At 41.1% G+C, this 14287-nt stretch overlaps 2 protein-coding genes across 2 annotated transcripts in view; one reads left to right on the top strand and one right to left on the bottom strand.

Annotated features, from left to right (window-relative positions):
* LOC128647230 (cytochrome c oxidase subunit 4 isoform 1, mitochondrial) overlaps positions 1–2254 on the top strand; it is a 31547-nt gene extending 29293 nt beyond the window's left edge. The window contains 1 exon segment of the mRNA XM_053700035.1: positions 1889–2254. Within this exon segment, the coding sequence (XP_053556010.1) occupies positions 1889–1915 (27 nt within the window). The 3' untranslated portion in view covers positions 1916–2254.
* A 1451-nt stretch (positions 2255–3705) lies between these two features.
* Positions 3706–14287, bottom strand: part of BCL2L1 (BCL2 like 1) — a 34253-nt gene continuing 23671 nt past the window's right edge. The window contains 2 exon segments of the mRNA XM_053699991.1: positions 3706–4285; positions 4287–4376. Of these exon segments, the coding sequence (XP_053555966.1) occupies positions 4238–4285; positions 4287–4376 (138 nt within the window). The 3' untranslated portion in view covers positions 3706–4237.

Here is a 14287-nt window from a genome sequence, read left to right as displayed (position 1 = left end):
TCCCCTGCAAAATCCTCTTACTCTCCTGTACATTTATCCCCTGCAATATCCTCTTGCTTTCCTGTTATATTGTATACCCTTAAATATCCTCTTACCCTCCTGTACATTTTTATCTGCTGCAATATCCTCTCTTAATCTATTGTACATTGTACCCCCTGAAAATACCTCCTCTTACCCTCCTGCACATAGTATCCTCTGCATATCCTCTTACCCTCCTGTACATTGTATCCTCTGCAATATCCTCTTACCCTCCTGTACATTGTATCCTCTGCAATATCCTCTTACCCTCCTGTTACATTGTATCCTCTGCAATATCCCTCTTAACCTCCAGTACATTGTATCTTCTGTAATATAACTCTCTTATCTTCCTGTACATTGTATCCCTGCAATATCTTCTCTTGCCCTCCTGTACATTGTTTCCTCTGCAATATCTTCTTACTCGCCTGTAGATTATATCCCCTGAAATATCCTCTCTTACCCTCCTGTACATTGTATCCCCTGCAATATTCTCTCTTAACCCCCTGTACATTGTATTCCCTGCAATATCCTCTCTTAACCCCCCTGTACATTGTATTCCCTGCAATATCCTTTCTTACCCCCACTGTACATTGTATTCCCTGCCATATCGTCTCTACCCTCATGTACATTTATCCCCTGCAATATCCTCTCTTACCCTCCTGTACATTGTATCCTCTGCAATATCCTCTTACCCTCCTGTACATGGTATACTCTGCAATATCCTTACCCTCCTGTACATGGTATCCTCTGCAATATCCTCTTACCCTCCTGTACATGGTATTCCCTGCAATATCCTCTCTTACCCTCCTGTACATTGTATCCCCTGCAATATCATTTTACCCTCCTGTATATTGTATCCACTGCAATATCATCTTACCCTCCTGTATATTGTATCCCCTGCAATATCCTCTTACCCCCTGTACATTGTATCCCCTGCAATATCTTCTTACCCTCCTGTACATTGTATCCTCTGCAATATCCTCTCTTACCCCCCCCCCCAGTACACTGTATTCCCTGCAATATCCTCTCTTAACCCCCTGTACATTGTATCCCCTGCAATATCATCTCTTACCTCTCTGTACATTGTATTCCCTGCAACATCCTCTCTTAAACCCCCTGTACATTGTATTCCCTGCAATATCCTCTCTTAACCCCCTGTACATTGTATCCCCTGCAATATCATCTCTTACCTCTCTGTTACATTGTATTCCCTGCAACATCCTCTCTTAAACCCCCTGTACATTGTATCTTCTGTAATATACTCTCTTATCTTCCTGTACATTGTATCCCTGCAATATCTTCTCTTGCCCTCCTGTACATTGTACCCCATGAAATATCCTCTTAACCTCCTGTACATTGTATCCTCTGCAATATACTCTATCTTCTTGTACATTGTATCCCTGCAATATCCTCCTGTACAATGGATCTCTGCAATATCCTCCTACCCACCTGTACACTGTATCCCCTACAATATCTTATCTTACCTTTCTGTACATTGTACCCCCTCCAGTAAACATCCCCCCTCTTCTTTACATTGTATACCACAAAAGTATCATCCTTCCCTCACCTTAATAATTGAAGTAGACACGCCCATTCTTTGCACTTCTCAGCAATAATATTTGCTTATCTGTAGTATATCCCAGCAGTTTTCATACTCCGCTCAGCAATGTACTGCAGCAGTAGCCACCCCCCTCCTATACAATGAACCCTCAGCAGTAACTTCCTATATCCTCCTATGAAGTTTATCCCAACAATCAGGGCTCTCTTGTTCAGTTAGTGCAGCAGTAAAAGACTCCTGTAGCTAATATCTAGCTACATTATGTGCTCCTGCTAATTACAGGCAGTAACACCTGCATTCTATATTTTACAGTGTATCCTCCACTGCCGCACACACTAGCAGATGATTGGAAAGCTATGCAGATCCAGAGAATGCTGTGACACGAGAGTGGGTCCTATCCAAGGCTTTTCTTCTAAATGGGATTATGAAAAGAATGAGTGGAAGAAGTAAGAGGACTTTCTAAAAAGAAGGAAAATTATTCCTGTCTAGACTTGGAGAAGAGGCGTGTGATCCTCTCTATCATTAAGCGTACAGCACAGATTATGTGTCATTGTGCACCATGTCAACAGCAGTGTGCATCACTATGTGTATGATCTGTAGATAGTAATATATACAGCATCACAGCTTCCCAATTTCATCCTGTACTCCCCATACACATTAAATAAATCTAAAACCCTATCCTGTCTTTGCTGTATTGATGATACAAAAGTTTATTTTGTTTATTTGGCCCAGGCCTAGCAGACAATATACAAGGATGTCCCATTGCCTGTGACGCAGCAGTACAATATGGTAGGGATTATGAATATTGTTTAGTCGGTCTGAAGAAAAGATATTCCAAGTTCTTTGTCTCAAATATCCAGTCCCTAAAATAATACCAGTCTTTATCCCAGGTGCTTTGTGTTGTATGTAAACTATAACTCTAGTGACCTATGAAGCATATATTTACAGTTTGTTTGATCAGGTAGTGCCAATTCTCTAAACTAGATGCCCTATGCCACCTTTATCACCATGTACCATAGGCTAGGAACCATCTTCCCAAGGTGGGTCACAGTGTACTAGAAATATTCTCCCTGGCAGCAGTAGTCTACTTTGTGATTTTTTTTATTCTGTTCTTTAAATAGATTGTGTAGTGAAATGTAGCTTTTATCACCACTCTCTATTTCTTTTATCATTAGCTCCTGTTCAATCTTAAAGGGGCATGAAATTAAGATTACTGTAAGTCATTGTTTCTCAACCACTGTCCACAAGTACACACCAACAGGCCTGGTTTTCATTATAGCTGAACAAGTGCACAGGTGAAATAATCAGCTGATGGGTTTGAGCAGGTTAGTAACCATGGTTACTAATCAGCTGATATTTCACCTGTGCCACTGGTTCAGCTATAATGAAAACCTGGCCTGTTGGGGGTGCTTCAGGACCACGGTTAAGAAACACTTCTATAAGTGATGCAATAAACTTAATAGAATTGCACTGCAAAATATGTATTAAAGTTTAAGAAAAGCTTGACTTTTTTTTTTTTTTTTTAAAACAAGCGGGTGTAAGGCAATACAGTAAATCAGAGGCTGTATCACTTGAGCAATTTGCTTACCAGATATATCCTTTTGCTAAATGGACTGGATGTAGCGACTGACAAAAAAAGTACAGGTATTACAAGTGTCTCTTTCTTCTGCACTGGATAACCATGGTATCATTTTAAGACTAATAACAAAGAGAAATGGCATGTTTGCCCTGAATTGCATTGATGGGTATTTTAGATTTGAATAGAAGTCTCTTTGTATCGCAGGTGTTAACAAAAAATGCTTCTAGTAAAAGCTATTAATATTTCAGTGATCTTTACTGCACAGACACATAATGCATAGCCGGATATGCTTCATGAATCTGCATTTAAAACAGAGCGTCTATTCAATGAACTGGCGGTGGCTTGTACCAAGTAAATCATTCCTGGCATGATACAAGGCACCTGTATAAAAAGCTGGTGCACTGGGCATATCTATATATGCAGCATGTGACTGTGCACAGTAAAATCTCTCACTGAGATAGCTTTTACTAGAATCACTTTTGCTAATCCAAGTTTACTGTAAAATAAAATACTGTTCAAAACAAAAAAAAAAAACACTCATATGCAGATCTATTTTGGCTGACGTCTAATTAAAATGCTTTATTGTGATAATTTAATTGTAAAATGCATGCTCCCATACTACGGTAAACGTATGTTTTGTGCACATACAAGTTTTCTCTGTCCTTATACTGTGCTTTGGTAGATTTCCGAGTCTCAGCTAATAAGAATGAATACTGTAGTATACAACATACTTCTTGACAGTTTTTGTTTAAACAACTCCTACATAACTACATAGTTGGAATGTACGCTAGCATTTTTCCTGTAATTCACACACACAACCATAAACTGCAACAGCTACACTACAATACAGAATAAAACAGAGAGAAGGGTTTATTCTTCTTTAATAAACTCTTTGCCCCAAAAAAAAAGAGCAATGACTTGGCATAAAAAGACTGGTTTGCCAGGACAGCTGCTTTTGCATCTAACAACTGGTTAAATTTAATAAAGCTTCCTAAAAAGGGTGCAGCAACTCCTCCATCACATGACAAATTCTGCCGACCCACGTGTGTATTAGACACTCGTTAGTTGCAGTCTGTGAGTGCTTATCTGCGGGATATATAGGAAGCAAACAAGACTAAGCCAGCCAACGTTGACTCCGGTCAGCAGCCACCTTCCAAAACTCTCTTGGCTCTTCCTGCTCTCAGCAGCTGCATTATTTCCATATAGACTGACAAAGGTTTCCTGTGGGAACAGCAAAGAACAGGGTTACAAAGAGACAGAAATATCCTCTAATCGCAGAATCACTGATGACAGTCCAGCTACAGGGGCACAGTGTATTCTGTGGTTATTAAGTTACATGCCAATGACAGCGCGCACTACAAACACACATACCTTTTACTCTTGCAACATCTACTAGTTGGACCTATTTTTGACACAGCATAACTTTAGGGACAGTTCACCCAAACATGTTCCCACATTTAAATTGTTCCCAATGATCCATTTTACCTGCTGGAGTGTATTAAATTGTTTACAATTAGCTCCTTTACCCCTATTTTGGCCTTTGAAATAGCTGATTTAGCTTGTGGTTTCCCAACCTATACTGAAAGTTTGTATACTGGAGTCTCAGCTATTGAATAGCCTAAGTAAACACAGTCAGCAGAAGAAATTACACTCACAGTGGGGGCATGATAGTTAATTAATAAAATGATAATTTTCCATTGTTCTCTCTAAGTATTGAGCTTTGGTTTTCGAACCCAAATATAAGATTGGAAGTAAGTGTGTGTACACAAAGGAATAACATAATGAGATCTGATATTACCTGAAGCTCAACCCATTGCAATAGGCAGTGGTTTAAAAGCACAAAACCAGCTAATTTATATATTTATATATGCAATTTCTCATACACGTTATATTCTCCAGCTGGTATAACAAGTCATTGAAAATACATTAATATAAAAAACAATTTTACAGTGTACTGTCCCTTTAAGAGCTTTTGGTCAACATATATCTGGTGCACACATCAATCACAAAAAAAAGCGGATGATATGCATAAAAATTATCATGTAATCTGCTAGAAATTAAGTCCTGTCCTTCAATTGTGTACAATCTTGCTATTTTCAGGTTTTCTACATACATACATATTTTCCTCAATGATAAAGGACATCTCACAAGAATTATACTCTCACTGCAAGGGACAAAGCACTTACTACGCATCTTAGGTTCACATTTGGACAGAACACATATTTGGAAAATGTTTAAGATCATCACTTTAAAAGGACTAACATGTTTCTGTTCCAAAATAAAAGGACACAGTTCCCGAAATTGCTCAGGGAACAATTAGAACAATTACATACAGAAAGAGAAGCAATGTGCCAGGAACCAACAGCTCAGTGGCTAGTTATATGGGCCCATTTACTACCTGGGAGTAGCTTCTTTTAGCCCAATTGTGCTTTTAAAAGGGATAACGTGGGGTGGAGCGTAGGCCGTGCAGGAACATGGCTGCAACTTTAACTTTGCTCCGTAACATACTCTCACACATAGGTTCCATTATGGAGATCTGAAGGGCAATAATAAGTCTAAAATAATCTAGAACCCTTATGCTCTATACCTAATCGATAAATGACCGAACCGATTGCTACCTGATGAGGAGGTGCTGAATCTCAACAGCGCATTATCGAGCCTGCACTCACTCAGCTGGAAACCACGATTTACTAGAGGGACACTTGGATTCTGGACCTGATCACACCTCGACAGTAGGGAGTCGTCTTGCTGGCTGACCAGAGTAGCGGACACGGACTTGAAGTTGGGGCACTTGAGCAGGACGCCGCATCTAGCCACACGCCATTACAACTCCCATGTGTTACGACCCCACCGGATAAACGCATATAAACTTCTGACAGCTTGTACACTTAACCTAACTCATACGGAGGCTGAGCGATCGAAGTACAAACCTCAAGCTCCTACAGGACACTCGAGATCTACACTAAGGTAATCTTACCAGAGCGGGTTACACACATAATTACCGCCTGATCTCCAACAACCAGAGACTGAGGCCTGTAGGCCTAGACGGCCCCCCGGATAGACTCAATTTCTAACAGAGGTAGCCACTTAACCTACTTAGATCTGAAATACTGGTACCACACAGTATTAAGGAACTTTAATCTCACAAATTCTGGTGACTGAACATAGTGTGGGAAAAGGGAGTTTACTTTATTATTCAATGGCACTAGGCAGAAACCCAAAGCGGATAAGAAATCATCCACCACAGCTATTGCCACCATGTCCTCCTTCTTTCACAAACAGGAGACTGACACTTTTGATAATGTCACAGATACACAGCCAGCAGACTTACACCTGTCACAGGAACAGGATCCTACGCCACTGTCACAACAACTCTGATACAGAAAACTATTTCACAGCTCCCCTCTAAATCTGACTTGGCAGATCTAAAACATTCATTAAAACAGAGAAGTCCTCCCTAAAAAAAAACATAATCGAACTAGGGGCAAGAATAGAATGCCTGGAAGAAGGTCAGGACACCCTTAACACTATGATGTCTAGTTCCAACCATCAAATGGTGAGGCAGGACATTACAATACAAGCACTTCAACTCAAAGTTGAAGATCTGGATAATAGAAGTCGCTAGGGAGCAACTTAAGGATAAGAGGGGTAACAGAGGAAGTTACACAGGACTTCCTCGTCTCCTACTTACTCGCTACTTTTTGAGTATATTGCTCCTTCCCTTAAACTTTGAGACCTCCATGGAACGCGCACATAGAGCGCTGAGACCTATACCAAAACTCCCTAATTCACCAAGGACATCATCATTAAATTTGCAAACTATCTAGATAAGGAGCAATATGGAAGCAAGTGAGCTACAAAGAGATCAAATTCCAAACCTACAGCATTGCAAATTTTTCCAGGACATCAGCCCCTCAACAATTGAAAGAAAGAAAAGGGAATACGTTTATTACTCAAGTCCTGCAAGAAAAGGAGAGTGAGATACAGATGGGGATTTCCCTTTAGCCTCATAGTCCAGCAAGATGGTAGGACATATAACTTACAAAGACCCTGACGACCTGGCAGCTTTTTCAAAAGGCTTAAACATTTCCTTCCCTCGACCAAGCCTAAAGATCTGGATTCCACCCTCCTCAAGCGACCAAACAGACCCCAAACCACAAAGAGCACAATGGTCCCAAGCTAGCAAGAAGAAAAAGTTGGATATAGCAGCGTCCTAATTTCATATACCCGACCACTGTGGTGGGCATCCGGACACTTTGAAGTCCGCCAGATACAGAATGAGATGGGACCTTTCTCCTTGGAGTCGATAAGTATATTGCAAAATGTTATCTGACCATTGGGAACTGATCTTGGGGCCTATGCTGGACTGACAATGATTTGGTGGTGATGGGATATTATCATTATCATCAATGTCACTACTTGGATGATTCCTTTATTCCCCCTCCCCTTTGCCTGTTTTCGGCTCAGTGCCTGTTTTAACATTAACACAAACCCTATGTTCCCTGGGAATGCGGGTGCTCCGTTATCCTATTACACCCCTTATAACTGTGATCAAGCACAGGGCACAAGATAAGCCCTGAACTACTACGAGGTGAGGGGTTTTGGGAACTTATGTTTTCACGGTCAATGTGTCTGCTTACTATATATATATATATATGCTACCAACCCCTACAAAGTAAGATATTTTATAAGCCCCCTCCTAATGACTGAAACCGTTACATTGATGTGTTCAATGTGTGCTCAAACAGGTCACCCCTAGTAGTTCACTAATTGGAGGGAATGGAATGTAGTCTCTTTATATGATACACACCTCCAAGATTTAATAGAAGGCACAAATAATACTTAAAGTAGGAAATAACAGCTCTAGATAACTACCTCTTCCACTTTTATATGAGACGAGTTAGCTATATATAACGAAACCTTCCTTTAATTTAATAAAGCACAAATTCCTTAAGGTATGCGAATTAGGGGTGTCGATCTATGCATTCAAATTCTATCTCAACATACGAACAGAGGCAGTTGCCTAGATGAGACTACACTCTTGGCCTCCTATTTACAATTGACAGATTTAAAGTAGGGATATATTTCCAAAAATAATCAACCGCAAAGGAGTTTTAGCTGATATTCATAGTCCATAACACCCTAATGTTCTATTATAGGAACCGATTGATAGTTGGGATATGCTACCCCCCTTTACCCAACGATTGTTAATGTTGTTTTTTCTTGAATTTTTTGTTTTCTTGTTAATTGTTCTTTATATTCTTGTTTCAAATATGTTTTTTGAAGTTAATTCAATATCACATGGCCTGTTTAGGCTATATGTGAATGCTCCCTGCCCGCCCTGCGCCCAGACACGCAAAAACACTTAACAACACAAACAGAACATTACTAATCTCACAAATTATATCATGTATCCAAAATATAAATAATGGCTAATTGTAGAACACAATCTCATTCTAGTAACAACTTAAAAATATATTCAATTAACGCAAAAGGTCTAAATATACCCAGCAAGTGGACGGTGGCCTCTAAAGATTTTCATAAATATGGGGCAGACCTTGTCTTCTTGCAGGAGACTCATTTCCGTAAAGGAAAGGAACCTATCACTTTTGCACGTTCGTTTGGCACATGATTCTGGGCATCACACTGCAGTAATAAAAAACAGGGGGTGGGAATCTTAATTAAGAGAAATATCCCCTTTACGCCACTACAAACGATCAGAGACAGAGAGGGCAGATACCTTTTCCTAATTGGACTCCTCTACGGGAGACCTATAACTTTAGTTTCAGTATATGCCCCTAACACGGCACAACACTCCTTTATGGGAAAAATTAAAAATTTAATATTGGACCACCAGAAGGGAACACTTATAATATGCGGAGACCTAAATATAGCGCTAAATCCTAGACTAGACTGCTCATCCCAACAATCCTCCACATCATCTTCACAGATCTCAAAAATTAAATCACATCTTGAGAAAATCGTAGTCCATGATGTATGGAGAACCCTACACCCACAGATTAGAGACTACACCTATTATTCATACCCACATGAGATTTACACAAGAATAGACTATGTGTTCACGGATGTTGGAGGCCTATCATTGTTTAAATCGGCCATAATCTCCCCGATCACATGGTCTGACCATGCCTCTATGGTATGTACAATGATCTGGTCCTCTAAACCCATAAGAGACTTTGTTTGGCAGCTAGATGAGCACCTATTAACGGAACCTGGAATGATCTCCAAACTGACAACTACCCTTATAGAGTACTTTGACCATAATTCTCAACCAGAGACAAGCATGCATACCCTCTGGGTGTCATTAGGGGAGAACCAAACCTTGCCTCACACCTGGACAAAACACATAAAAGGCAAGCACTATATTCCCAACAAAAGTACTATGAGGGAAGAAATAAATCAGGCAGACTACTAGCTAGGTACCTCAAACAGAAAAAACACCAAAAATTCATTAGGCAGATTAAGGATAAAAAGGGTATCTCCCAACTCTCCACCCAAGCCATATCCAATACGTTCAAATTTTTTCCCCAAAAGTTACATAATATACATCCTACCACTCCCAGAAATCCGAACCAAAATGCAACCAGGTCACAGCTGATAGAGGACTATCTTGGCAGACTTCAACTGCCACATATTAACGATTTACAGAAGGAACAATTAGAGACTCCTATTTCGGTGGATGAACTCCAATTAGCTGTGAAACACCTACCCACCGGGAAAACACCAGGCCCTGATGGCTTCAGCCATAAATACTATACCACCTTTCAAGATATCCTAAATCCGCACATGGTGCAATACTTCCAATCTATGGACGAGAGTAAGTCATTTCCCACCACCGTGCTAGAGGCACACATAACACTAATCCCTAAACCCAACAAATCCCAGGACCTACCTAACAATTATCGCCCCATATCGTTATTGAATACTGATATAAAAATTTTTGCACAGATTCTAGCACATAGATTGAACAAAATCCTTCCAGACCTGATCCACCTGGATCAGGTCGGCTTTTTACCTGGAAGGGAAGGACAACACGGTCAGGGCCTTAAATTTGATCCACTATGCTAAATTTAAAAATATTCCCTCCGTCCTTTTATCTACGGACGCGGAGAAGGCGTTTGACCGTGTTGCCTGGGACTTCATGCAAGCTGCATTGACCCACATGGGTCTAGGCACAAAGATCCTCAACCAGGATCTTCTCATTATATTCCCACCCCACTGTGAGAATATTAGTAAACGGGTCTCTTTCATCCCCATTTCAGATCAATAATGGGACACGCCAGGGGTGTCCCCTATCCCCACTTCTGTTCGCTTGTGTCATCGAAACATTGGCAGTTAAGATTAGACAGAACCCCCTGATAACGGGAATTACAATAAAAAAACAGAAGTACGTTCTGTCTCTATTTGCTGACGACATGCTTCTCACACTCACTGATCCCAAACATTCAATACCTCACTTACTAAACGAACTTGACACCTTTAAATCCTTGTCCAATTTCGTAATCAACATGTCTAAATCTGAAATATTTAACATTAATCCGACACGTCCATCACTAGAGGCCACACGAAAAGTTTCCCCATTTACCTGGTGCACTCATTCATTGAAATACTTGGGAATATACCTGACCCCCTCACAAGATGACTTATTTCGCCTAAACTATATACCTATTAAACATAACATAATATGCAATCTCTCATCGTGGGGAAAAAATTATCGTGGTTAGGCCGCATCGACACGATTAAAATTAACATATTCCCACGTATTTTATGCCTCCTCCCCAAAACTTACCTACCGTCCCTCCAAAAAGCACTCAGCGATTTCATTTGGCGTCGAAGACCACCCAGAATTAACAAATAAACCATGAAAATTTTCAAAGCGCAAGGAGGAATGGGAGTCCCGAACCTAGCTGCCTACCGCCAGGCTATCTTCTTGCAACGCCTAGTAGATTGGAATATCCATTTTAATCATAAAAGATGGTTCCTACTGGAACATCTAATAATGGATAAACCACACCTGGGAAGGCTATGCTGGGGCAATCCACACCTATTCAAGTTTGTCAGAACAAATAACCCAATGATCCAAGAGACCTTCACGGTTTGGGAACACACAATTAACACAACACATCATATCTCCTCAATACCCTCACCCATGACATCCCTAATTGAAAATGGTGAATTTACGGTGAGACCCTTCACTACACAATCCGTTACAAACACTCTGAATAGAGACCTCACAGTACACGCACTAGTCTACAACGAATCCCTACTCCCACAAAGTAAATTAGTAATGGGGGGACTTGCTGACTGGCTCACCTATAGACAGGCAACCCATTTTATTACCACACACCCAGGTTACGGAAACATGGTCAGACCTCTGACCACTTTCGAATCCCTATGCACCCCCCCCCCCCGAGGCATACATTGTCCATTATATATAGGATCCTAACTCATACGCCTCCAGGACAAATACCCCCATACCTGGAAAGCTGGGAAAGAGACCTCGGAGTCATTATACTACCTCAAACGAGTAGATTAATGTTCCAAGCTACGAAAAAGTCCTCAATCTCATCCTCTATTCTAGAGGTCAATTTTAAACTTCTACATAGGTGGTATCTTAACCCGAAAAAACTACACCGCCTTTTTCGATCTCAAAGTAATAAATGTTGGCGCTGTGGCCATGTAAATAGTGATACAGCCCATATGTGGTGGTGGTGCAATAGTATTTAGAACTTATGGAGGAGCGTTATCTCTGAAATAGAATACATACTAGAAATCCAACTACCACTTGATCCCTTGATATGGCTTTTGCACAACCCCCCACCCTTAAATATAAACCATACACCCCCATTTGTTTAAAATTATGACTAAGGGGGTCAAAGTCCTGATAGCTAAAAATTGGAGGAGTAGAGAAGTTCCATCCGTGACTATGTGGACTAAAAAAAGTCTCAGAAATCATAGAATTGGAAGAGTACTACTTCCTTAAATACGATAAAATGGATTCCGATGCAGAGTTCTCACAACTGTGGACCACCAAAGTCCAACACAATCATAAGCAACCCAATTGACACAATAAAGGCCAAACAAAAAACAGACACTCCACTCAAGCTCATACCTTACTAGCAATGGGATCTAACTCATTATAGAACACCATTGTCTGGGGCGCCGGCGGACAGGGACCATTTGTCCCTCACTCTATGCAAGTAAATTGTTTAGTGATCTTCTAAAAGGATAGTTATGTTTAATGACTTATTGGCAAGTTTGCTCCCAGATTTTTGCGACCCTAAAATTGGACTTATTCATAGTCTTTTCAAACACAGCCGTAGCCGCAATACAACCTGAACGGACAATTAGAAGGAACTGCTAATTTCTTGTCAAATATGCAAATTGCAACTCAAATACTATCCCAAAAAATTACAGTTATGGTTGTAAATGGTAAACTGGAGCTGCGCGTCCAATTTCTGGTACCTTTATTTTTATATACAATAAAGCTGTTCCAAAAAAAAAAGGGGAGAACTTTCCTGAAGTATATAAGTTTGATCCTGTCTAACAAGGTCAGTCCAGCCCTGAAAAAGCCAGGCAATTCTCCTCTGAACAAGGGAATGGCAACCTCAGATGATTGTTTGGGCCTCGTCAGTGAGGTGCAGCCATATCCCTCTAGGCACAATTAGAACAAGACAAATTTTTTTAACATGCTCTGGTCATCAGAGGAATAGTATATTAAAGGGTCATTAAACTGCTGGGCACGACTAGAATAGTAACTACGCACTGTTTTTTCATTTCATCCTGTTCCTGTAGCTCTTTTCAAATCAGTTCTCCTGTTTTTGTGCTGGGGGCTGCAATTTAGGAGCTCAGGTATTCTCACAGCATGTGACAGAAGCTGTGCACACTCACAGATCAGTAATATTGTCTAGTTTTACAGCTGTGTAATGTGCTTCAGGTTAGGGTGCATAATACAAAGCAGGAGCTGTACATTTTTTAACTATATTTTGTGTAACTGTAAATGTGAAGTTCACATGAAGTATCAGGCACACTAACCTGAAGCACATTATCAGCTGTAAAACTAGACAATATTACTCAACTGTGAGTGTGCACTGCTTCTGTCACAGACTGTGAGAATACCTGAGCTCCAAGATGGCGGCCCCCAGTACAAAGAGGCGGAGCTTCAGTATTTGGCACCTTTAAGTTATTAAAACAGGAGAACGGATTTGTAAAGAGCTGCAGGAACAGGGTGAAATGCAATAACCTAGTGAGTAGTTACTATTCTTTTGTAGTTGTGCACAGCAGTTTAAATGTCCATTTAATGTTTTGCTCCATTGTGTTTTATTGTCACACCCTTAACCCCCGAGGACGTACTGGTACGTCCTCAGTGAAAATGAGCGCTGCAAGCAATTGCGATTGCTTCCAGCCGCTCTCAGGGTATTGCAGCGATGCCTCGATATTGAGGCATTGTACAACACCCTCCAGTCAGTTGCTGATGCACAGAGGGCCACTCTGTGGACCTCTCTGCATCGGTCAGCGATGGTGCCAGTTGTTAGTGGCGTGGGAGGGTTAGGAGGAAGGCGAGTGGGCGGCCCATCGCTGGAGGAGGGCAGGAGTGGGTGGGACCGCTACGTGGCACGAACTTCCCAAAAAAATAATTGATCCGCACTGAGGGGAGGAGGGGTAACAAGGGAGAAGGCGATCCTATTTGTGATCCTTTGTGGGAAAGGGGTCTGGGAGGGGTAGGGTAATGAGGGGGGTAGCTATACTACAGAAAATTGCAGCAAATAGGTAGAGGGGGAAGGGTTAGAGAGCTGTTTGGGGGGGGGGAGGGGGGATCAGGGAGATCCTACACCGCAGAAAATATATTATAAAAAAAAACAAAAACTTATTTTCATACTTACTTAAGATGGGGGTGACCATTGGGGGCTGGGGGACTGAAGAGAGCTGTTTGTGGGGGGTCAGGGAGGGATCAGGGGATGGGATGTGTCAGGTGGGAGGCTGATTTCTACACTAAAGCTAAAATTAACCCTACAAGCCACCTAATTAACCCCTTCACTGGTGGACATAATACAAGTGTGGTGCGCAGCAGCATTTAGCGGCCTTCTAATTACCAAAAAACAATGCCAAAG

Source organism: Bombina bombina, chromosome 1 (assembly GCF_027579735.1).
Source record: "Bombina bombina isolate aBomBom1 chromosome 1, aBomBom1.pri, whole genome shotgun sequence".
Lineage (NCBI taxonomy): Eukaryota > Metazoa > Chordata > Amphibia > Anura > Bombinatoridae > Bombina > Bombina bombina.
The sequence above is the reverse complement of the archived record's forward strand: the minus strand, read 5'-3'. Positions and strand labels throughout refer to the sequence as shown.